The sequence below is a fragment of the Gymnoscopelus microlampas genome (assembly GCF_963454915.1).
Source record: "Gymnoscopelus microlampas genome assembly, chromosome: 12".
NCBI lineage: Eukaryota > Metazoa > Chordata > Actinopteri > Myctophiformes > Myctophidae > Gymnoscopelus > Gymnoscopelus microlampas.
The window spans coordinates 32,551,384-32,578,111 of record NC_139949.1 but is presented as its reverse complement, the minus strand read 5'-3'; the positions used below and the strand labels follow the sequence as shown (position 1 = coordinate 32,578,111).

Here is a 26,728-nt window from a genome sequence, read left to right as displayed (position 1 = left end):
CATGAAAAACTATATAATCTCCTACCTTTCATTTTCAACCTTCACATGTGTCTCCTTCTCTAATAATCAAAAAGTGCTATATATTTCATCTCGCAATTTACTTCCGGATGGTTTGTTTTGCACTTTTTTTGCCACATCGGTCACGGGAAAGAAATAAGCGCTGCCGTGGTCTATGGAAACGAGCCCAAAAGTGCACCCAAATAAGCCCAAAATCGCTTATACAAACAGTCAGACCTGGCAACGCAGCCTATACGCCAATCATGCGTGAGAGATCTACAACCTATGGGGCAGAGACGCCACCGTATCTTAGCAACAACTACAGCGCTCACTCTCATTGGTCGTGTCACGCTAAGAGCAGTCTCCAGACAATGGCATCGCAGACAGCTTGCTGTTACTGCTGTAGCCATCAGTCAGTCGCAGCGACGACGGACAGGGCGCTGTGATAGCTGCCATGTCGCTAACGCTAACGTGGTTGTCATGCCTGCAGCGGCTGTGCAATCACTTTGTCAACAATGCACGTTCGTGTGGTGAATGTCAATATTGCTGCTCAGTTAGTCCATTGTAGATGGTCTATGTTTGTGTGTGTCTTCTGGAGAACTATGTAGCTCCACAGCAACTACAGTAACTAACGTAATGGCAGAACCGCCCCGTGCAATTTATGTTAGGCTGCATTATGGTCATGTAGTAATTTCAGATAATTTCGCTCCGATTACAGCAGTGCTTATCAACCCTTTCACGCCGCCCCCCCCCCCCCCCCCAAATAAACGTACTTGATCTGGGGACCCCCCCATTCTGTTTGACTCCGTTCCACAAGTACATATTGTGAAAATAGCCGATCTACAAGCTCGAAACGCCTCACGTTGAGAGGCTTTGTAAGCTTGTAGATCGGCTATTTTCTACATGATTGCCTCTTTCTTACATTCTTTGACAATGTGGCCCATGTTTTCATAGTATAGTTTGTTGACTACTTTTGTTGCAGAAATGCTCATTTCCTTTACTTTCATTTTTTTATTGTCTCCGCCAGGCCGAAAGGCATGGCGCAAGACTATGTTTCACCCCCTGTCCGTCCGTCTGTGATAGCTAATCTCTCACATCGTTGACTTGATCGCAGCAAAATAACAGCCCGATGAGTCAGTGAGAGCTGGATAAACGAGGTAAAATGTGTCAAAAGGAGTCTGTACGGCTGTCGATAAATGAACACATGACGTCGGTGGGAGAGGACATATTGTGTCTTTTGGACAAACAGCAGCGTCGTGCTGATGTTTGTTGTGTGAAGCAGCTTAATGTCAGAGTGTTTGTGTTGGAGCGCCTCAGTGCGGCTGCAGAGTTCATGTGCAACCTCTTCCAGAGAGAGACAGAGACACTAGAAACTCTGCTGGGGAAAAAAAACATTGCTGGGCATTGACTTTCATATGGACATTGATCTACACACTGCAGGTATATCTGCTACACACACAACATCAAACTACACACTGCAGGTATGATGCAGCGTTTGCATTACAGCCAGCATGCCAGCGTAGTTCCCATATGGTTTCAAGGTGGGCTAAACCATATGGACCCCATGTCAGCAATGTCAGCGGCATCCACTTCAGTCCCAACTGCGATGCCCATGCAGGCTATAAGTAGCTTCTACCTGGCCCTTAGGTGGGCCCCAACTACCCATGTTTATGTGGGACCAAGGCGGGTCCTACCTGGGTTTGCCCATGCAGGCTTTAACTGGGTTCTACCTGGGCCCTAGGTGTACCCTAACCAACCACAGTGCAGTGCCCATCGCTCCAATTGTTGTGACGTCAGGGCTCTCAATACTGCACATTGGTGGAGGAGGAGGGGCCGCAGGGCGACCGCACACATCGCTGAACCAATGGTAGCCCACGGATGTTTCCTCTGGGGATTTACAATCTGCCCCTCTATGCCACATATCATCCGCACTACAGGGTCTTCACTGACCGAGCCACGGCCCCACTGACCCTCATGACGCTACGCCACTTATATGAGTTGCCAAGTGGCCGCGGGCGCTACGTGGGCGTGGCCGCGGGCTAGACGCGAGCCCCCGCGTAGCGGGGGCGAGCTTCTAGTTTGCTCAAATGACTGTGAATTCTTCAACAAAGCAAACAACTTGGCAAAAGAGGTAAAGGGTATTGAATAAGTAAGTAATTCGATCTATAATGGAGAAAACATTGAAATAATCATACTTATTCAATATGATAGACATACGTGTGTGAGAGTGAATACAATGGCGAGTTGGTAACTCAACAAAAACACTCCCGAAACACTGCCCAAAGCGCTGCTGTAACTGATTAACTTAAGAATGCATTAACCTTTCCATATAGAGATTCATAAGTCCTTGCCCTCTTTTCTGAGCGAGAGCAAAGCTTGACATTTATTCAGAGATAGGGAAGGAAAAGCGCAGGGAGAAAGGAGAAATAATAAGCCGCCGAACCCGTCATAGTTCCCTGCTGAAATAATCTGCAGGGAAAACTGCGGTTGTTCTTTCTGTGCCTCAAGGCAGGTGTCAAAATAGCTGTGCAGGTCTCTGAGCGCATCTGTGGGTTGTCTTCTGTTAATGTTCACTGGCTGTCTTGGTGAGCACTTAAGGGTGGTATGGTAAAAGAGAAAAAAAAGGTTAGCTGCATTCTCCAGTCAACCGTGGATGGAAAACATTGTCTTGTAGCTATCATTCACCTGTCTCCTGCATCAGATATACAGCATATTTATATTTACTCTGCATCTACTGTAATACACTGGCTGGCTATTGCTATTTTGAGATACCCATGAGACTGTTTGTTTAAAATGTAGGCCAAAATAATTTATCTTCCTCCCTTCATAAAAATGTATACCAATGAGTGGCAGATATGGCCGAAAATCGTATTTCCATTCCAACAGCATCCCCCCCCTTCTATCACAGTTATGATTATATCCTGCTCTGTCATTTGAGAGAGTTCTTTTTCTCTCCCCTTTCTCTTTCTTTGTGTTGGCCTGGTGGCATATTTGCTTTCCTACGGTATTTGTATCTCCATGTATTTCAAGCCCCACTAGTGGTAGGACTCTAAAGAGTCAGTCAATATGTTGGTCGGTCGGTCAGTCCAACAGACTTTCAAAGAGTAAGATTGGCGTAAGTGGCATGAACTAGTCAGCTGACAAGTAGTGTTGATTTTGACAGCAACGCTTTGATTTAGTTTTAGTCAGTCTTTTGAATTAAAGTCATATTCCAGCCTGATCGCCAGAGAATTAGTATACATTGCACAGATTTGTGCACGTCATTCCGTGCATAGTCACCTAGAAACCCCCAAATTCCGTGCATATGTACGGGGAGTCCCACGGTGGGCGTAACCAGTCGCAACCCGGAAAAACCAGGAAGTAGAGCAGTCCCCACAACAAAATTTACGATTCTGTACCTATCGGTACGTAACTCAAACGGCACTGAGTAGGCTCAAGGGAATGTCGCAATGTTCAGGATGGCAACTCGCTCGCTTTAGCTCGCTCGGTGGTCCTTCATACGACGACAATTCCCTTGAGACTGCGCGCCTCCGAAATGGTTTAGTCACAATGGGGGAGATGCGAGGCGGCTATGCACGGAATTTGTGGTTTTCCAGTAGTCTATGCACGGATTTTGAGAAACGTTGAAAAACGTTCAATGAGAACGTTTCCTCTGGCGATCGGGTTGCATATTCTAGTCATCTGACATTTTTTAGTTTTTGTCCAGTTTTAGTCAACTAAATCTACAGTTGATTTAGTCCACTAAAATGTATTTTGGTGGTGCCTTGATGGCGTCGTAATGGCTGATTTTACACCTGGTTGCATGCTGAAAATAGCAGATCTACAAGTGTGGACAAGCAATCAGAATATATCTATCTAAATAATGTACTATGTACACAATGGGGAGTAGCCTAGTTCATCAATCTTCTTTTCTACTTCTATTTATATTATTATTATTATTATTATTATTATTATTATTATTATTATTATTATTGTCTCCGCCAGGCCGAAAGGCATGGCGAGAGAGTATGTTTTACCCCCTGTCCGTCCGTACGTCCGTCCTGTCCGTCCGTTAGCAGCTAATCTCTGGCACCGTTGGCCCTGCCGCTGCGAAACTGTGCACACACACTCCCTGGATGGCTACTCAGAACCTCTGGCCCAAATTTTTCAGATTGGCCTGTTATAGCGCCACCAGGAGGCCGATATGTGCAAAACACATTTATTGATACTACTCCTACAGATTTTGTCCAAACATCACACAAATCGGTACACAGTATCTCTATAGTCATGTGATCAACACGGATTTATCCGATTCCCCATATTCCATCCTGATTGCCTAAGATTGGCTTCCAAAGTTTGCAGGATTACTCCGTTTTGAACAAAATGACTCAAATCACGAACGCAGCTTGAGATTTCCGTGAAATTTCACACGCACATTTCTATTAGGCCGAGGAGGAAATGCCACCCTTTTCACATTGGCCTGTTATAGCGCCACCAGCAGGTCTAATTTTGCAAAACACATTTTTGGAACAAAATGCCTCAAATCATGAATGCAGTGTCCGATTGCAGTGAAAAGCCCTTGAACAAATGGCACCCTTTTCACATTGGCCTATTATAGCGCCACCAGGAGGCCACAATAACGTATCTGACCTGGCGGAGACCTGTGCTCCGAGGAGCACTTTTTCTAGTATATGTATGTATTTTACCCTTGCCTTTATATGTTGGCCTACCACACTGGTATAATCCTAAATAAGCAGTAAATACACACGTAATTATAATCATAATAATATCACAGGCGTCGGAGGCGTGCAATAACTCTACACTGTTTGACCAGAATGGAACAGAGCCTTCATTAGTATCATTGGTAACACCTTTGAAAGAAGTAAAGGAAGAGGCCCAAATTATTTCCGATATGGCTGCTGGGCACAGATAACCGGTTGTGGGCCAGAGCTTGCAGTACCATAGCTGGCCACTTGGGGACTTTTGCTTCAAATATCCCTCCCAGTCCTGGGAGTTTGGGTTGTACAATTTAGATCGCCATGGTTACCTAAGAGGTCATCATGACACGATGACAGGAGTATAAAAGGACGACGCAGAATGATGTCACTGTTATATCATAGTAATCATACCACTGTGTATATAAGGAATTCCCCACCCCAGAGTTCCCCAGATGTCTGAGCTTTCCACCTGAGCTATTTCTACAGTACCTACTACAATAGAAACCTAGATAACTCATTGGCCTCTGCAGTTCATTGGAGCGACCTGTATCGGAGGGGAAGCTGCCACTCAAAGTGACTACTGGCCAATCACAGTGCCTTGACTACTGGCCAATCACAGCGCGTCTTTTCCAGGACTTGTCAGAATCTAGTTGTCCCGCCCCCACCTGCCTCTGATTGGCCTTCTGAACGCCCCCTTCTGTGACGCACGCGGAAGTTTCCGCTAGCCCTCTTGGGGTTCGGGATTCTACGGTGCAATGATGAGAAAGGGATTCCTCCTCCTTGCTGCTGCTACTGCTGTCTTCATCATAGCTATCATCACAGCTATGAACAAACAACCTACTGAGCCGTGTCCTTGCAGTCCCCAGAGTAATGAGAGCATCACTCGTATTAACAACACTCGGCACCTAATGGTGTCAGCCTACATGGACAACAGGGTGAACGGCCGGGATTTGCGTCTCATTGCTATACTCCGGAAAGATTCCGTGGTGCCGCTTCACTGCGTTTTCTGCTGTGGTGGCTACTTGTCCAGCGACAGCACTCCGGCCAGCTTTCACGGAAATGGAGATAATTTTGGTTTTCCCTTTGAGACCAAGTTTGTCATATGTAAGGTTCCAACAGCTTGCAAAAATCCAACTCACGTCACCCTCTCAACTCGTCCCGACAGCGGAGAAGCACGGCAGCAGAGATTCCTCCCTATACGTAATCAGAAGACGGGTGGGACAGGGGCAATAAAGCCCCAGTTTGACTTCACAGTCTGCATATCCACTTTGTTTGGAGATTTCAACAACGTTCTTCAGTTCACACAGGCCCTAGAAATGTACAGACTATTGGGCGTGGACAGAGTGGTGGTCTACAATACGAGCTGTGGTCCGGATCTTGATCGCTTACTGCACAGTTACAGCCAGGAGGGTTTCGTAGAGATGGTACCCTGGCCTATAGACAGGTATTTGACACCATCGAGGGGATGGAAATATGATGAGCACGGAGGAGACCTGCACTACTATGGCCAGCTGGCCACACTCAATGACTGTTTATACAGAAATATGGAGCGCTCTCGCTATCTTTTACTGAACGATATCGATGAGATTATTGTACCGTACCGTCACGACAACCTAACGGCTCTGATGAGCCAGCTCGAAAAGCAGGAACCAAAGGCAGGGGTGTTCCGATTTAAGATGGACTTATTTCCAACTGACCTGACACACGACAGAAGAAGTGTTGAAACCTTCCACCCTCCCCAATGGGAAGGCGTGCCAGGAATAAATATTCTGGAGCACATAGATAGAATAAACACACCGTATTGTGATTGTTGTGATTCGAAGATGATAGTTCAGCCGCGCATGGTGGAAGAGACATCGGTGCACTGCCTGTCAAAATACCTCGGGAATACCACTGTTGACGTCACTCGAGATATGGCTCGGTTTATTCATGTCCGGAGTTGCATAATGAGAAAAACAACAAAAAATACCAATCCGCCCACTTACGACCCGACCTGCAAAGGGCAGCCGCACATTGACACCAGGCTGTGGCATTTTCATGAAAAGCTGATCCCCAGCGTGGACAAGGCTCTGAGGAGAATAGGGATGCTGAAGACAAAAGCATTGATGGAAGCATGATGGAGCATGGACGCAGCTGCACAGACTGAAACGTACAGATCTTACACACGTTTACGAACGTCCAGTGGCGCACCGCATTTCTTTTGACCGACTGACGGGTGCTTACTCATTCCCGTAAAAAAAACGTAATTATTTTGATGACCACACTGCCCACTTTTTCTTTTTCTAGTCAGTCTGTGTCTCAGAGGAGGGCTGTAGACAGTTCAGAAACCCGTCTACCAGTGACATCATCGATGGGGAATCCAGGCTAATAGAAACTGCAGGCTTTGTATTCCTGGAAAGTTGCAATGCAATAATAGATCCCACTTTTCTCGCCTTAATAAAAATCTGAATACATTTTTTTTAATCTTTTTGGAAAAAAAATCCTGCCTAACGATGATGAAACTGGGTTTCTGGACTGTCCACAGCCCTCCTATGAGACACAGACCAAGTACATTTTTTTGAGCATTGAGCATTAGTGAGGACTATTATATGAAGATAGGTTGAAAATGGGTGAAGTCGTCCTTTAAGACCTGAGGCCAAAAAAAAAAATCGAAATCCTAACGCTTAAAAAAAAAAATATATATATATATATTCAAAGATTTGCACACATTTTCACAATTTTTCAAAAATAGCAGATCTACGAGCTTGTATATCTGCTATTTTTGAATAGCCAAAAGAAATAAAGAAAATCACACCCAGTGTGAAGAGAGTGGTGCCTTTGAAAGTGTAACTGGTTGCATCCGCAACAATCAGCAACAATATGTTGTCACGTGACACTTGACAACATATTGCCACGTGAAGCTTGACCAATCAGCCGTGCTCAAACATACGGACGGACATACGGACGGACGGACGGACGGACGGACATACGGACGGACAGACATACGGACACACGGACAAAGTCAAATGTAGGAGTGGTTGGCACCACTCAAAAATTACACAGACGCGTTCCCGATCAAAAAATATTTGAATATAGCTAAAATATGCTTTTGTTTTTTGTCTCCGCCAGAGGTGGAGAGTATGTTTTCGTTCTTGTCCTTCCGTGTGTCCGTCCGTCTCAGCCAAGCAAACATTGGTCAAGCTTCACGTGACACGTGACAATATGTTGTCACCAATGCTTTGGATTGGCTAGCGAGACGCATGACGAAATAAAATCCTATAAATAGGTGTGTCACTTCAAAAAATCATTTATATTTTTTGAAGTGAGCTTCCATCAGCTAAGCTAACATCTGTCAAGTGACACGTAACAATATGTAATATAAATAGGTAAGACAGGATTAATCAGGAACTGTACTGGCGGAGACCTGTGCTCCGAGGAGCACATTTTCTAGTTATTATTATCTTGTTATTGTATTGTGTTAGCACAGTCTCTGTGGAACATGTCCCTCCAACATTTCACTGCTTATACCTGTATGAGCAAGTGACAAATAAATACCTCATGACTCTTGATTCGTGATTCAACCAGGAGCCAGAAAAGGTAAAGCAGAATTGGGGAACATGGAAAGGTTTGTGCATGTTCCCCAAGCTCCTAATGATTTAGGTGGCACCATGGTCTTCCCTCTTGTCCCACCTTTAGGCCAATTATTCCACTTTCACACAAAGATCTACTGGGCGGGTTTCCATAAAACCTGCTGAGCACATCCATGCTCTACAGAGAAAGAACTACACTGCTTTTGGTCACCATATTGACTTTCCTCTATGCAAGAAATACTTTCGGACATACTGTATACTATAGGAACCTCTCACATTATAGAATTCTTCCCATTTGGCATCAGTTTACTTCTCTCTCCTCTTTGCATGTGCATGAAGTTATGCAAAATTAACTCAATTAAGTCATATGTAAAATAAATGGTAATAAGCCAGATTGAATTTTGAACGTTTTCTGGTTTGAGCTCTAAGCAGCCCCTATTATGCCCAAATGTCATCAGCTGACATTATGTACTGTGAGAGGAAAAAAACACAGACAAATTCAAGCTGAACTTAAGTGTGTCCCAGCAGAATGAGGTGGAGCTGGACAATTGATCCCTCTGTTCTGTTCAGCAAATGGAGTAAATTAAGCCTCCATTTTCTCTCCATAAAGCCTGAGGCAAGACTGCATGGGTCTGTGTTGAGGATGATAGGGCAGACAGAGTAAAGCCTAATTTATGCTTCGTCATGCGATGGTCTCATGCGGAAATAGCATACAAGCTCTTAATGTGCTGAGCATGCGGCGCGGTGTGAGCTTGTAGGTCTGATATTTTTGGTATGAATCGGAAGTATAAATCGGGCTTACTGTAAGTTGACTACTGTCCATGTGAGGTTGTCTCTGAGGACACATCAAGCACGCAGTCACAAATCCTAAGGCATGTTACCATGATACGTTTTGCAGAGCATAATTGTTTAGGCATTAGGCCAAACGCTGGAAGGGGTTTTAGTATCAGATATATAAGCAGTGGTGTAAAGTAACTAAGTACATTTACTCAAGTACTGTACTTAAGTACAATTTTGAGCTATTTTTACTTTTGCTTCAACTCAACTACATCTCAGAGGCAAATGTTATACTTTTACTCCACTATAATTATTTGAAAACTTTAGTTACTATATATAATATAAATGATTATATTATAAAATATACATTAATCACTTTAGTCCTATTTTATACATAGGCTTTATGAAAATAGCCGATCTACAAGCTCACAACGTGTCACATTGCGACGCGTTGTGAGCCTGTAGATCTGCTATTTTCAAACATTTTAGTACTTTTACTTTCGTTACTTTATGTATATTTTGATGCCAATACTTTTGTACTTTTACTCAAGAAACATTTTGAACACAGGCCTTTTACTTTTAACAGAGTATTTTTATATTGTTGTATTGCTACTTTTACTTCAGTAAAATATCTGAGTACTTCTTCCACCACGGTATATAAGTAGAATTCCGGTCTTTGGCTCCTCAGCAAACCTTTCTGTCTGTCTTCAGAATGTCTAACCTGCTCTATTGTCTGTAGAGAATCTGATACACGCAGACACAAAACATAACAAAATTTCTCCATTAGAGATGAAGACAAAACAAGGAGAGGGTAAATATAAGTTATTAATGTAATCATCATCATGTAATCGGGTAGGGTTACATTACTTTAATTACAGTATGATGGGCTGCATTGGAGTATCTAAAAATGGGTAAATGAATGTTACGTGGTAAGAAGTGTGGGGAAGAACTAAGTAGCCTATATCATCACCGTCAGGTGGATGATATAGGTGACACATGGTGACACGTCACACTGTCATACAATGAAGTATAAAATACACTAATTACAGTATTCATTTATGGAAAAAAACGGTTTGATACAGGGCTGAATAGAGGTCTCAGTCAGCCTTCTCCACAACAACAGATATTTCACAACATTTAAAAGTAATGAGGTCCCCTCTACTTGTGCTTGGACTTTATTCCTTTTTAATTAAACTACAAAGAATTGATTTTTAAAGGCCAGGCCGCTGACCCTCTGCTGAGCTCCAGGGTTTATTGAAAAATGACCTCTGTGGAATCGTGCTGAATTCCTCCATCCACCAAGCACATTACTCACTGGCCAACTCTTCTACTGGGGTCTCGGAACCTCTCCTCACTCACTGGCTAAAGTGTAAGGGGTCTGTAACTTGCTTAAATTGCCATCTCCTAGTACTTTACTGTTTGTGCTGTGCTGTTAGTTGGTGATATAAGTGCTATATAAATAGTTATTGTTTATTTATTTATTTAACCCTACAGTGCACATTGTAAAGCACAAGAATCTCCACAAGAGGTCAGAGTAGAGCCAGGATGTCTTATCTATACTACATAACTAACAACACTGACAAAAACGAATAAACTAATCTAGAGTTTTCGCAGCATTAAACTGGCAGGCACTCTGGCACTGTGCAATGTACCGCAGATGACACGATCATTATGAGTGCAGGTGGGAATCACAACTGTTGCAGTCACCTGTTGTTTTCCTCTACAACATGGCTACGGCTCGACTCCTGCTCTGTGTTAATTAGCATTGAGCCAACCCTCCTGTTTGGCCTAAATTAATTAATCAGCCCTCATTATGTACGCCGCTCCTCTGTAACTGCTGGTACAGACATGCTGATGAATGATAATAGTGGGTTGAATTGAAGCCTTCTCATTAATGTCAAAGCGTGTGTCCACCCTCCTAACGAGACCACGCTCATTCACAAAAGTTGCCGCTTCGACTCTGTCTATCTCTCTGTCACACACACACACACACACACACACACACACACACACACACACACACACACACACACACACGGGGGGGGGGGGGCACACACACGGGCACAAATACACAGACACAAATACACAGACTAATCAAACACAACATGCACAGCAGCACACACAAGTAAAAACGCATACTCTTGCCACTCACACGCACATACATCCTTACTCCGTATGGCACATAAGCAAAACAGACTCCTCAGGGAGAATTGACCAGTAGTGTCATTTCATGGGACCAGATACGCTGTGGGTTTGTGCTGAGGAACATGTGCATACCAAACTGAGATCAACTAGAGCCATGGCAGCATTAGTATTATTAGACAAAGTATTCAAATAAATCAGCATGGAAAAACATGATAAACATTTGTTCGTCTGGCCACCACTTTAGTCCCGAATAATCCTGAACATTACTGGCTGGATTGCCATGTGTGACCTCTGCTGAATTTGGTGACCCCACGGCACTTTAGTGCCACCATTAGAGTCACGATTAGCAGTAATAGTTTATTGCCATATCACCATGATTGTCATTTCTTTTTACAGGGCTACCAAAGAAATCCATTAGAAAATTACAAGTAATTCAAAATACGGCAGCTAGAATTTTAACCAACACTAGAAGAAGAGATCACATTAGTCCAGTCTTATCAACACTACACTGGCTACCTGTATCTTTTAGAATAGATTTTAAAGCACTTTCATTTGTTTACAAAGCTCAAAATAACGTAGCACCTTTATACATCAAGGAGTCTATAAAATGTTATGTTCCAACCAGAACACTCAGGTCCTCCTCCGCTCTCCTACTAGAGGTTCCCGATGCTTCTCATAAAAACACTGGTGAGGCTGCTTTCTGAGTCTATGGCCCTAAGTTGTGGAATACACTACCACTAGAGCTTAAAAAGGCAAGCTCTCTCAGTGTTTTTAAGAGTAAACTAAAAACCTATCTTAATTTTAACATGGCATTTATTTAAATTCATCTTGTGTTCACGTTTTGTTTTTATTATTTTTATTGCTTTTATTTTGTATTGCTATTTCTATTTTTGATTGTGTATAAATATGCCCTATGTTTACTTGATTTTTAGTTTAACTACATTGTTGTCTCCGCCAGGCCGAAGGCATGGTGGAGGGTATGTTTTCGTTTGTTTTCGTTTGATTTCCTTTGGTTCCACCAAGCTAACATTGGTCAAGCTTCACGTGACACGTGACAATATGTTGAAAGGGTGTGCTTTGATTGGCTAGCGAGACGCATGACGAAATACATACCTATAAATAGGTGAATCACTTCGAAACATTTCATTGCATGTTTCGAAGTGACATCAGTGCCATCAGCCAAGCTAACATTTAGTCAGGAGATATTAGCAGAAAAAGTTCCAATCTTGGAATAAATTCCTTACCAAAAATCCTCACCAATGTGGGTCTGCTGGCGGAGACTTGTGCTCCGAGGAGCACATTTTCTAGTTTAGTTATGTTTCTGTTTGCCAATTCTTTTTCTGGCATTCTACTGTTTATTGTCTTGATGTGAAGCACTTTGGGTTGCAATTTTGTATGAAAGGTGCTATACAAATACAGTTATTATTATTATTATTTGTCTTAATCTTAATTTGTCTTAATCACTTAAACAGGAAAAAGACAAAATAGTAGTACCAGCCACACATCCACAACATAGTTCTGTCTGCCCTTCCCCCACACTCCATATGCATGCATACACACGTGCACACGCACTCACACTTACACAAATATACACCAACCATGTTCAAGGAACTCCAGAGGGATATTGGAGATGTCCAACATTCCCCTATGATTGAAAAAAACACAGATATTGCATCTGTAGCCTAAAAATAACTTTTTGGTTTTTGAAAATCGCTTCTTTGAGGCTTGTTTTCATAGACCTGTTTGCTTGTTTCTCTTGTCTTCTGGCGAAACCGTACAGCACAGTAATTTGACCTGCGAGTGACCCGCAGTGCAATGTTTGGAGAATTAAGGAGGCGGACAGCTTCAGGATGTGAGCTATTCTGGAACCTTAGTCTTTTGTAAGAGGTTACAACAAAAACTGTTGTTAGCTGGGTGAGAGCTGCTAGGTGTCCTTTGGACCTTTAAAGGTTTCTTTTATTTTCAATCTAGCTTTACAGATTTCCGCTAGGGGTGGGAGATCACATCCAATACTTCTGAACGCAGTACACACAACTGCTTTGTCCAACTTTCTCCTGTCCTCAGCTGATATGTTACCAAACTTAATTTGGGGGCACGCCAAAGATCACAGAAGGGAGGGAGGGAGGGGGCTGAAGCCTTGTTTTTGGCGGTAGTCCAAAATTTTAAACATGCTCAAAATCATCATTAACTCCCACATGTAACATAATTGTGAAGCACACTAATAACATTGTTTAAAGGAGACACACCATGAATTTCACTTTTTTTTATTTGTTTTGTATTTTTTGGGCTCCCCAGTGTATCTTGTACCCCAAAAAATATTTTTTTTTAACATTCAGTCATTCATTCTCATTTCAGAGATTTTCAGAATGGGCGTGTCTGAACAGGCCATCTCAGAATGGCAAGTTTGCTTACATCACCAAACTTTCTGCCCATGTATTTTGACAGACAGAATTGCTCCAGAATTGCTCAGTAGCACCACTCTGCCCAACAGGACGTTTTGGTATTGCAGCTGAAAGTGCTTTATAAGCCTGAGAGAATTGACTTGGGATGAGTATATCTGAGTGTTGATTTAGGCTCAAACCTTTTGAAAATGGTTTGAGGGACATACACCATATGATATTAAATATCTTTTTTTTTAATTTTATTTATGGTGTGTCTCCTTTAAAAAATGTGTGCGTGCGGGAGGTTCCGGCTTTGCCAGATGTAAGACAATGTCTTTTTTTCAGCTATCTAAAAAAGATAAGGCTGCGTGCTTTCTTGAGAATAGTGTTGTTGTGCCCCCCCCCCCCCCATTTCACTGTTGAGGAGATGTTTCATCATACTTCCTGAGCTACTACATTCATGCTCCCCGAAGGATGAACCCTACTGATTTTGGCCATTCCTCTGGCAGTGTCACCCTTTCACCAACGTTTCTGGTTTGGTGTAAGAGCAGCATCGCCTCTGTCTAGGGTTTGCTAAGCGGGGCTTTTATAATGTTAGTCTTGTTGCCCTCAGGGTCATTGGCTGGCTTTTTAAAATCAGGTATCCACTATGGAGCCTTAAATTCAACATCAAGTGCATACAAACAAAGGAGCCTTGATGCCCTCTGTGTGATCTTGGGAGTCTGTCCATTAGCACCCTCTTCTGCTATCATTTCTATCCATCTGTAGCTCATTTTTGAATACATGGAACAGGAGAAAATGCTAATACGGTCTTTTTTATCCACCTTAACGCTTGACTGTTCCTACCTAAACTGTTAGAAGGTAGGTACTGTGAAGTTAGAAGGTACCGTGAAGGTGTTTATATAACTACTGTGGCAGCTACTGATACATGCTGATTACTCTTTTGTGCTTTTTTTTTTTCTCTTTCTTTCTTTTTCTTCACTTATTATTATTATTGCCTATGCTGCTACATTGTCTGAAGGAAGCTGAACAAAAAAAAGTTTTACTCATATTTACCTGTGCACAAGATGTGACAATAAATACATGAACCTTGAACTTTGAGATTGCTAGGAAAAAACACTTTGGTACATCCTGCAGGGTCACACCCAAGCAATATGCCTGGACCAGCAAGAACAAGGACATTCACCTCCCACCCCAATCGCCACGACTCGTTCAATCTCGGAGGAAGAAGCTGCTGAGCTCTGTGGAAATCTTTGTTCTTACTTTAGATTGACTTAACCCACTCAATCCGGGAACGCATCTGTGTCATTATAGATTTCTTTCAGACTATTCAAAAATAGCAGATATACAAGCTCATAGTGCAGCACGGCGCCGCGTTATGAGCTTGTAGATTGCTATTTTTTTTTTAATATGTACAAATCTTTGAATATATATATTTTTAAAGCGGACATTTGTAACTTAAATCTTTGCTTCATGGGGATTCTACAAAAAAATGTATGTTGCTATATCAGTGGTGCTTAAAACCTTTTTCAAGGACCCCCAAAATTATATGTATTTGGCAGCGGACCCCCATCTGAAAATATTATATAAAAGATGTTTGCTTGAAAATATATATATATTCAAAGATTTGCAAAAAAAGAATTTGAATGGCCAAAGTATAAAATATGAATAAAGTGGTTACACAAGATGCGTTCCCGGTTTGAATGGGTTAAACTCTCTGACAGGTTCCATTTCATCCCTGCCCTTGATTAATTGATTCTCTAAAAATTGTTTTTCCTCTCTTGGCTGTTATCCCTGATGTTGTAATGTTTTCATTCGCGTGCGTAAAAATCCTTATTCACTGCAGCGCTTAGTTCATCATGAAGTATATGACTAAACTTTTTCTATGTAGGAGGCTTTAATCTTTTATCATTTTGCCATAGGTGTGAAGAGCCAGCAGCTTACAGATGTGACAGCTGTGACTCACAAACGTCACACTCACGTCAGTCACATTAAATCTGCGTGAGACTGTCCTTGTGAGAGTATATGCAAAATGAATCAGCCCCATCGCCAACGCCTTGCAGCAGTGTTTGTGTTTGAGGCTCGTCAACCCAGGAATAACCCCACTGGGCTAACGTGACCTCTGCATGTGCATCTATAGAACTGCTTTTGGCAGAAACCCTGTCATATCTCAGTGTTTTATGGCTGCTCATGGAGACTATGAATCAAATTGCGTGTTAGGCCTTTATAATAATAGCGTCGCTGTCAGGTGGAAACCTTGTATGTCCAAAGCTGTGTATGTATGTCCTGGAATGGAACCTGTGTTCCAATGGATTCAATGTAGTTATTATTTGGTCACACGTCGCAATGCGACGCTTAGTGAGCTTGTAGGCTAGTTTTGCTACTGAGTGACACTGTAGAATGGGAATGGTTGAGTGCACTTGGGGAGCTGTTAGGGGTTAAGTGTCTTGCCCAGGGACACATAGACTGGGCAAGCCAAGGGTAGAACCAGTGACCTTCTGATTCCCAGGCTGCCTCTAAACCCACATTTGTTTACTCTCAGAATTACAAATGAACACAGATTTTACTGTGCGGTAACCCTTATTTGTGTGAATAGTGTCTGGGGGATGGTGAAAGACAGAAAGAGAGGGAATGTGCATGCACGTCTGTCTGTCTGTCTGTCTGTCTGTCTGTCTGTCTGTCTGTCTGTCTGTCTGTCTGTCTGTCTGTCTGTCTGTCTGTCTGTCTGTGTGTGTGGCTGTGCATGACAGCACTGTGCACGTGTATGAGCCGAATTACTGTTGAGAAGTCTGGATAAGTGGCTGGGAGTGGTTTCACTAGCAGAACATATTCATTTCAAAGCCAGTTCTGAGAGACACACACCAGGGGAGAGTGAGAATAGAGGCTTACTGGCTAATCTAGTCAGAACGTGTGCTGGAAAAGGCACAGAATCCTTAACATAGCGGAGGGGAAAAAAACATCTCATCTGTGCTTGCTGCCACAGAAGCTATTTTCCACAGCGCACGTAGAGTAGAAGTGTATTCGATTCGAGAGTGAAAGTGAGAAAATTCGGTCTCATTGTTAATTGATCCATTTGCAACTCAGAGAGCGTACCGTACGTATATAACCAAATGGATCCTTATGGATGCAGTTGTTGACATTTGTACACTCTCAGAGTACAATGAACACTCAGGATTTTACGGATCCTGAACTTTTTTCGTATTCTTATTTTTTTGTTTATTTCCCTTTCTGCTTCAGTAAAATCGTACAGAATATGTTTTTGTCTGCAAGTAAACCAAAAGACACGGGTTTGGAATCCCGTGTTACAGTTGCATCTCTCTACTTCGGGGAGGACGTAAAACGTACGGATTGCAGCTTTAAATATCATGTTGACCTCTTGACCTCCGTCGTCTCACCTGTTGTTTCTCAACGTCGGTTCGGCGTGCCACCAGGGGTCCAAATGGACCCATAGATAGAGGTCTCTACTGTAAATGTACCCTTAGAGGTCTGTATTACTCTGAGAGTGAATTTGCACACCATTTTGGTTCCATTTATACACTCTCAGAGTTAAATTAACACTGAGGATTTTTTAAGATTTGGGTCCCAGAGATTAAAAATGGTACAAACTGGGGGTCCTTGAAATGAAAAGAAATGAAAGAGGTAGAGAACCACTGCCTTAAACTCACACCTACAGTATAGAGCATTGGTTGTCAAAGTGGGGTCCGAGGACCCCCAGGGGTACTTGAGGGGGTTCCAGGGGGTCCCCAGCTAAATGATGGATAGGAACCAAATGGACCCTTATGGGTCTGTAACTCTGAGAGTGTACACATGGAACCAAATGTGTGTACACTCTCAGAGTTAAATTAACATTGATTTTACAATATGAATTGGGGTCCCAGAGATAGAAATGCCATTAAATGGGGTACGTAGCCTAATGCATGTCAAACTGGGGGGTCCTTGAGATTAAAATGGTTGAGAATCACTGCTAGAGCCGTAAAAATCTTCTCTTATGGGGGTCCCTGGCTTATCTTTTCAAATGGGGGTCCGTGGGCTAATAAGTGTCCATTTTGTCCAAGTTTGAGAACCACTGGTATAGAGGACCACAATGGAAATGAGCCCTTGGGCTTTATTGTGTTTTTATCTTCGGTGATGATGCTTAACTTGACTGTATGTCAGAAAGTGCTTATGAGCTCTTTTATGCAACGTCACCAAAATCAATCAATCAATCAATCAATCAATCAATCACTCAATCACCTGCGTGACATCACTTACACTTGGATGTCTAGCATGATCCTCTTGTCCTCCTCGACGTGGATGCCCCAGATGCAGTCCTGACCGCGGTCGTACGCCTCCGGCCAGTTGGGAGACAGCACCACCCCAGCAGAGTCGGTCATCTCTCCGCTGCACACAGCTGGAAACACACACCAATAGATAAGGTGCACAGTCAAATCCTCAGTTAATTCAGCTCACACCTGCCAACATTAGGCTGTGAAAAAGTGGGGGATTTTCTCTGGCAAATGGCCTGCCCTGAAATAAATAAATGAATTCATTATTATTTATTACATTTTTTCAGTATTCATACAGAATACTAAATGTACAAAAATAGACCACCTAAGTCTGACGTAATTTACACATCCTTGGTTTGTCTACCTGGTTCGCGGTTTTCCACCCCCATTCTGAATCCCATAGACGTCTTTAATATCGCGTCAAATAAGAACTGTGTTCGAAAAATAAACAAGTGACCCCGGCGGTTTGACTCTTATGGATATGAAGCATCAACTGACGGTGAGAAAACGATAATGTTACTTCCGCCGAATTAGTTACATTTTCGCCAGAAACAGACTGTATCAAATATAAGTCACTGACTATCATAAACGATACAGAGCCTCCTCCCTGACAATTATGCTGAGACAGTTTGTTTATTTTTGGACCACAATTCTTATATGAGACGATTCTATGATGACCCAATGTTATTCTCCATAGCGAAATTACTTTACGAACCTGGGGATGAATGAGTGACGTCAGGACTTCGGTGGTCTATAGCAGATCTACATTGTGAGTGTGGTGGGACTGTGTGTGAGGGGGCTAGTGATTAGAACACGTAATAGTTGTTAGAAAGGGGAACATTTCGGACAAAGTAGACTGGAATGTAGAAGTGTATTTCTTGTTGGGAACGGTTTCATCCATTTTCACTTTTCAGCAGCAAACAGCAGAGAGGGCTTCTGTGAGCGCAGTGACAAGTGACGTGCGTCAGGCAGGGTTGTTTGCGCATGCATTGTGCATGAAATTGGGAGATTAACTGGAGTCATAATTAAATGTTACTATTGGCAAATCCAATTAACTTTTTGTAATCACTTAATATATACTAATATATATAATATACTAATATAATACGGTATAAGAATAAATGATCTAATCATGTGGCTCTCGGGATCCACATGTGAACAGTATGTCTACAAAAACATGTGGATCTCATTCTTTATCAAAGACGTATGACAGTTTCAGCCCTATCATTATTGACTTCCATTATGACGTTAAATAAGTTAAAGTTAAATGTCACATAAGTATAAAATGTATGTGACAGAACTACTAAGTATGCTTACTGTCTTACTGGCAGTGAGTACAGGACATTCGCGAGATTAACCGCAGACCAATGCACACTCACAGATGGCTAGCCAGAGTCACAATGTAAAATGGCAATGGGAATTCTGAATGGGAAAATGTGTTTATGACCTTTTGGCATCAAATGTCGATAGTCTATTCTACAATACCTCACTTCAAGATGACATAGGCCTCCCATACAAGAAGGACACACTGAAGTGAAGAAAGTGGAATAGTTTGGTATTATAAGTGCAATTGCTGTGAATTCATCGGACCGCAGGCGAGTGTCGACTTCTATTGAAACAACTTAAATTGGCTTTCTAGGCTCCTGAATTCAAACCTTGGAAAACTGCACACTGTCCATGAAAAGCACAGCGACCATGACATGAAGCCACCACCTCTGTCTCTTTGTGAAGGTGTACTGTATGTGTGTGTGTAGAGGCCCTGAGGTATGGTGAATAGGCTTTATGGTGGGGCCATGTGCCTCCAAGGCCAGCTATTTGTCTGCCCTGCAAGCACACAGATGCCGCATAGATTATTATTATAATAATAAGTGAAAATGTATAATTTGACAGTCAGAGGAAAAGCAGCTTAGCATGGTAGAATTAGCTGCCAGTGGTGTGTTATTTGGATAAAAGAAACAACCCAGAAGGTCCTGGTTGTGCAAAATAAAAATGTCAGGATATTTGAATGCCCCAAAAATTCCTGGTGCCGATTTAAAATGTATGGACTCACCCCTGCAGGCTGGCTCCGTCTCATTCCACTGAGGGTTCTGCACATCGACACACTCAATCACAACAGATCCTTGCTCCAGAGTATAGCCTGGATCACAGGAGAACTCCACCACTGCACCTACACTGTAGGTGGAGTCACTACCGCTGAAGTTCCCATACTTGACAAAGGGTTCATAGCACGTTCCTTTGGCAAAAGCTAAGGACACAAACAAAATGCAATGCATCGAATATGATTAACTTAACCCGTTAAGACCTGAGGCGATTCTTTAAAAAAATCAAAATCATAACAGTTTTTCGAAAAAAATCCCCCAAAAAAAAAAATCTAGATTTTTCAAAAATAGCAGATCTACAAGCTCGTAGCCAAAGACATCTAAAGTGACACAGATGCGTTCCAGGTATCAATGGGTTAATACCTGAATGTGTATATTTTGAAAACATATTTTGAGAAATTTTCTAAAAGGGGCCTTCGGCATTAACTTACCTTCGTATCGAATGGCAGCACCGGTGGAGGTAAATGTCCCGTCTGTGGTGAATTCCACAAACAGATAACGTCCTGTGCTGATCACTCCCTCATTGGGCAAGTATTCCACTTCATAGGAGTCATACACCGGAGGAGAGTCTATGTTGTTCCCGTTTTTTATCAGAAGCCTGAAATACAAATGGAGCGAATATGAAGAGCATTCAATAGAACTAAGAGAATGATCACACGCCATCTGAGAACCACTTTAGTGCCCCATTGTTAGTGGTTTTAATAACATTAATGTTATGTTGCCATTTTTAGGCTAGCATTGATGATGGGCCTACAATTTGTAATACAAGGTTTAGTAATGTAGTCAGTAATTGGTAAATGGTGCATTCATGTAGCACCTTTTATCGAGCTTAAAGCGCTTTACAATGTGCATTACATTCACCCATTCACACACACATTCATACACCGACGGCGGAGGAAACCATGCAAGGGACCAACCTGCTCCTCAGGAGCAATTAGGGATTCAGTGTCTTGCTTAACGACACTTCAACACTAACTCTTCGAACCTTCCTGTTGAATTTATTTTCGATCATGACGTAACTCCCCAAATATAGGCCCCAGCCATTTGTGCCAGACTACATTTTCCGCCATTTTGCCTTTTCTTCAAAACACACGCTACTACAAAACCCATGCAAATCGTTACACATTATCTCTTGAGTCATGTGATCAAGATGTATCTGTCAGATTTTCCGTATTCCATTCTAATGGGCTAGGACTGACTTCCAAATTTGCAGGCCCTGGGTAGGCAACCTGGCCTAGCATAGATCTGCGCACCGAAATGCTCACTTCTCTTGTTCTTCATGTATATTTATCACTTTTGAAGGTTGGTTACCAACTTTCAAATACATTTTTTACCAACACTGATTACTCTAGTTTTACCTAAACAAATTGAAACAGTGCCTCACACCAGTTTTAGCTTACTTTTTTTTTGTTTTTGGACACAGATTTATATTTATTTTTAGTATTAGGCTATACATTTTAGTGTCCATTTTAGTTTAGTTCTTAGTATCTTACATCACCCCTCCCTTGAAGCACCAGTACTTGTGAAATACTTTAAATAACCCTTGGAAACTGTCAGGGTTTATACTTATGTAAAACAATGTTTGAACTGTTATCTTTTAACAGTGGAAGTTGAATGGTGGTAACGCTTTTTTTATTTTGTTTTATTACAAAAGGGTGCTCCACGGCATGCATATCTCCACTAGGCTGGGTTGTCTACACAGGATGGGTAAGTTGTTGGTTGCAACTATCAGTACTGTTGTGGCACTCCCTACGGGCAAAAGTTGAGGCTCATCAACATGCGATTAGAATTTGAGGTTGATTTGATGTTGTTTCGATATATGGCATTTTAGTAAGAAATAGGCTCCTCCCACCATTTAAGGGCAAACGGATTGGGATATCAAAACCCATTTATACCTATTTTTGGTGTTTCTGCAACAATCAGTGACATTTGTAGTATTTGTGGCAACCCCTAAGGGTCTAAGGGAAATCACTATTTTCAAATGTGACGTCGATCGCACCCGATGTACATTATTTCCTTTTTTTCTTTTTGTAAAATAGCCGCTGCGCGCGCGCGCGCGCGCACACACACACACACACACACACACACACACACACACACACACACACACACACACACACACACTTGTCCTGACAGTGTATGTGCTTCCTGCAGTGTGCATACAGTACTCTACCTGTCATCATCCTCTGCCAGAGCCACCTTCTCAAAGTGAATATGAAGCCGGTGGCCCTCTGGTGCCTCCAGGACCCAATGGCACGTCAGATTGTTACTGTAATTTCCAGGGAACCCAGGAGAGACAATACGGCCGTGGGTGGCATTTTTAATCATTCCACCACAGAATGCTAGATGAGGGCAGAGAGAGAGAGAGAGAGAGAGAGAAGAGTAGACACAGAGGGTAGGGTGGTTGAAAGTGATGGCATAGATTATGGAACGAGTCTTGGAGAGAAGTCTCTGTCCCCGCCTGAGGGTGTATTGAAACGGTAATCAATGGCTGGAAGCTGTGTGTGCTAGCTGGCTCACCAGGACCCAAATGTCTGGGTCTGTGGGAAGGACTTGTAAGGGGAAGCGCAAAGCACAGCAGGAGCACTATCAGTGGGGAGCAGCTGCAGGCAAGCAGGCAGGCGGGCATGCAGAGAGAGAGAGCGACTGGGGCTGGCAGACGAACCTTCACGACTCCAGAGAAGGATAGTCATGCAGCCCACCTCTAATTAACCCATTGAGACCTGAAGCCGATTCTACATGTCTCCTAAATCTCAACAGTATTCTCAAAAACGTATGTTTCTATATCAGTGGTGCTCAATCTTTTTCATGTCAAGGACCCCCAAAATGACATGTATTTGGCCGCGGACCCCCATCAAAATATTTTGTTCCAGGGACCCCCAGAAGCAAAGATTTGAGTTAAAAATGTTCGCTGTAAAACAATATATATTCAAAGATTTGCACACATTTTCACGATTTTTCAAAAATAGCAGATCTACAAGCTCGTAGCGCGGCACTCGCGCTATGAGCTTGTATATCTGCTATTTTTGAATAGCCCAAAGTGTAAAATAATGCTTTTTTAGCTCAAATCTAAAAATGACACAGTTCCAGGTCTTAATTTTAATGGGTTAAGGCAGCTTGGTCCAATGGTCCTTATTTTGCCCTGTCTCCATCGAACAGCCTGTCTGTGGTGCTAATCACAAGTCACACTCATTTTTGGCCTTGGAAAATAACTAACCAGGCGAAAGGGGGGCGAAAATGAACTACTAAATAGCTTGTAAAAAGGACCACCACCTGTAAGTTTGAAGCAGGACTGAAGATGAAGTGATTACAATATTCATCGATGTGGGTATTGTCTGTGCATAATTCTGTAATACAGTTTAGAATCCAGAGTCAGACCACATGCAAAATTGCACAGCCAAGGCGTACATCTAATTGAACGAATTGCAAAGTTTGCAATGCTTATTGCACAGATAAGCCTTGAGCCAACGTTTGGCTGCCAAAATATATTGCTATTACTGCAGCAAAGGTAAAAGAAGCCCCAATGTCAGTTCATGCAAGGCATAATTAAAGGCATTGTAGGGAGTTCAGACATAATCAAAGAAAAAAACTGTTGTCAAACACCGCCCCTCCAGCAGTTCTTTTCCCCGACCACCAGGGGGTGACGCAGGGGGGACTTTTTAAATGAGTCATGCCCAAAATAGGTTGCCTTATGCGGATACAATTCGCGGAAATGCCCGACCCTACGGTTCTCTGAATTTATATTTTTAAATAGGCTCTTTCATGATAAATTGACCACATATATGAAGCTAAACAACTAAATTCTATCCAAACGATTTTTTAAAAGTAAATTATGTGCCTCAAAAAAGAAGTTTGAGAGCGTTTTAAAACCGAAAGTAAAAAGTTGATACGGGCACGGACGCGCACGGACACGCACATGCGTGCGTTAATTTACGACCCGGACATAAACAACATGAACATAAACAGAAGGGAAAATACGGATTTCAGACAGAGGACTGTGTTTCAATGAAGGAAAACACCCCAGCATCATTATATAGTGGCTGATAGAGGGGAGAAAATGCAAAAAATATATATATACATATTTTTTAAATTTAGGCTTAATGTTCCCTACAATGCCTTTAACACTTGTTTGGGCCATTTACAGTATGTAGCGTTTATTAGTGTTCTCTGAAGGGGCCATTTCAGCAGACTAAATGTGACTAGGCAGATGATGGCATCAATTATGTTTCTTGCGGGAAACAGAGGCATCTGGGGAACCCAGTCTTGTTCTTACCCACACATCTGGGTTCCTTTCCACTCCAGTAAGGTGTGGTGGCATTGCGGCAGGTGAGGGTTCTGGGGCCCTGCAGCCTGTAGTCGGTGAAACAGCGGAAGTAGGCTTCACCGCCGGGATGAAGATGTGTTACAGACACCTCTCCACCAGCAGGCTCTTTCGGGAAAACACAGCTCAGCACAAAGGCTAGGAGGAATGACAGGGCATAGAAAGGAGAGATATTTTTTAATTAGCCAGGGGGGGGAAAAAACCCTCATTGAGATAAAAAAAATCTCTTTTGCAGGAGTAACCTGGCCAAGAGGCAGCAAGTTAATATAGCAAGGTTGCATTTGATTAGAGCCATACAATATGACTGAAAGCACAGCTGCCTCTAACTTTATTATGGCACTTCTCCACTGCATGGCACCAGTTCAACTCAAATCTACACAATTCTGCTCACTGTTGTTACCGTTTTCCACTGAACAATGGCGATGTGTTCTGGAAAACAATCTGTATTTCACCTTTGTACTGTACTTAGCGGTAACAGTTTCTGATGACATTTTAGTTTCTTTACAATGGCTAGTATAACGTTTGTTATTAACAATATTCAGTTATAGGGGAGTCGAGTCTAGTTGAGTCTGTACCATGTGGTAGAAAAACGCTATAAATGTAAATGAAGGTCTGGGCAAAGTTATTCTTATGCATACAGCACAGTATAATTGACTTTTCCTCAAGTTATGTCAAACATTGTTGTGTGTTGAAGTAGCTATGGAGTATTGATTGGCTTATGGTCAGGGAATTGACTATGATTTGTGATTTTCTACTCTATATTCTGTCCATGTTCGTTAACATGAGTTTGGATTATTTGTATTATTTGTAGGTCTTCTAAGTGCATGGTTTCTGGAATGGGAAGGAGAAGCTCAATTTGTCCAACAGAGGCTTTCTATAATAAGGTCTCAAATTGAATCTTCAACCTGGTTGTTGTCTGAGAAAGACATAAAGCTGTGTCTCTTTATGATGAACAAATATCCAAAAAGAAATGTGCAGGGAATACTATAAAGTGACAGATTAATCTTGTGTGTCCACTGATGTGTGACACGATCTTGACATGCACTTTCCTTAAATACCAGCTCTCATTCTCTTATAATACTTCCTCCTAAAACATTGTGCAATGCATAAATCAAAAGTATATTTACTTGCAATTTCTCACCCCTTCTCTCTCTCATTCTCTCTCTCTCTTTCTTTCTCTCTCACGCACACACACATTCATGCATGCAGCAAGCATTGTAAAATTGGACCAATCACCCAGCTTCAACTTTGTACGTAAAAGTCAACTGCTGTTTCACTTCACTGCAAAAACAAAATAAAACAAGTACAGATATAACTAGAAAAAGTGCTCCTCGGAGCACAGGGCTCCGCCAGGTCAGGTAGGTTAGTGTGGGCCAGCAATGTTCTGAATTCGCCAATCAGGATGGAATGTGAAAAAGCTTGCGGATCCGTCTTGATCACTTGACTTTAGAGATCATGTGTACTGATTTGCGTGAAATTTTTATACAATCTGAAGGAGTAATATCCAAAAATGTGTTTGACATAAGTCGGCCTCCTGGTGGCGATATAAAAGGCAGATGCGAAAAATGCAGGGCAAAGGTTTTTCCTTGGCCTCTAGGGAGTGCACATACAATGTTTTACACAGATTGGTGCAGTTATAGGTAAAAACACTAATCTGCCTGTTATAGAGCCACCATGAGGCTGATTTGAAAATTTTCAAGTGGCATTTCTTCCTCGGCCTAGTGGGAATGTGCGTGCAAACGGAGCACTCCTTTTTTTTGCTTTTTTTTGCTCTACTGTTAGTTGTGATTGGGGGATATTGGTTGGGTTGTTGTTGGGTCTACATAGAAAAGGTAGAAAGCCGTTGCAAACCACTGGACATAACCTCATACTCTTTATTCATATCAAAAGAGAGGGCGCGTCCAGCATACTCAGATTGGTCTGTCAAGTTGTCAATCGACAACAGTAAGACAATAGTTGAGTTCAACACGTTTGTGCTATTGCTTCACTGAATATCGTGTTCAATGCTTCATAATTACAATCACTGACCCCTCCCCCTTTTTTTTTACACTATGAATTGTGATTGTGATTTCTTTTAAAGCACTTGCTAAATAGATCTGGCATCATAATCTCGATGGCTATTCCACTACTTCCGTCAGATATCACAATTTCTGATTTACTTTAGTTAAGACTAAAGCCCTGTATATAAACTTCAATGAGACACACACACACAGACTTAGTTTTCTGTATTAAGATGTGTTCACTTTTGCCCCACTCATGGAGGTATAGTCGACAAGCAGCTTTACTGAGGTAAGCACAGGGCTCAAACATACTGGAACAGGTGGAGCAAACAGAACATAATGCTGCCTGGCAAACAGACTGAGTTTAACAGAACCCCAAGCAGCGGCTGTAGCGGATATGGACGTAAACAATTAAATGAACAATGGGGCAGCTTGAGTGACAGCTGGCTGGACGCATGTAGGGGAATCAGACGAACA

General features: G+C 42.3%; 1 protein-coding gene across 1 annotated transcript in view; it reads right to left on the bottom strand.

Moving 5' to 3' along the window:
- LOC311057587 (seizure protein 6 homolog) overlaps positions 1-26,728 on the bottom strand; it is a gene marked incomplete at its 3' end in the record, with an annotated part of 66,020 nt that overhangs the window by 7,740 nt on the left and 31,552 nt on the right. The window contains exons 4-8 of the mRNA XM_084074577.1: positions 24,204-24,389; positions 22,104-22,272; positions 20,362-20,528; positions 19,882-20,076; positions 17,818-17,956 (exon numbers count right to left, since the gene is read on the bottom strand). Coding sequence (XP_083930703.1) covers positions 17,818-17,956; positions 19,882-20,076; positions 20,362-20,528; positions 22,104-22,272; positions 24,204-24,389 — 856 coding nt within the window. The remainder of the gene's footprint in view (positions 1-17,817; positions 17,957-19,881; positions 20,077-20,361; positions 20,529-22,103; positions 22,273-24,203; positions 24,390-26,728) is intronic.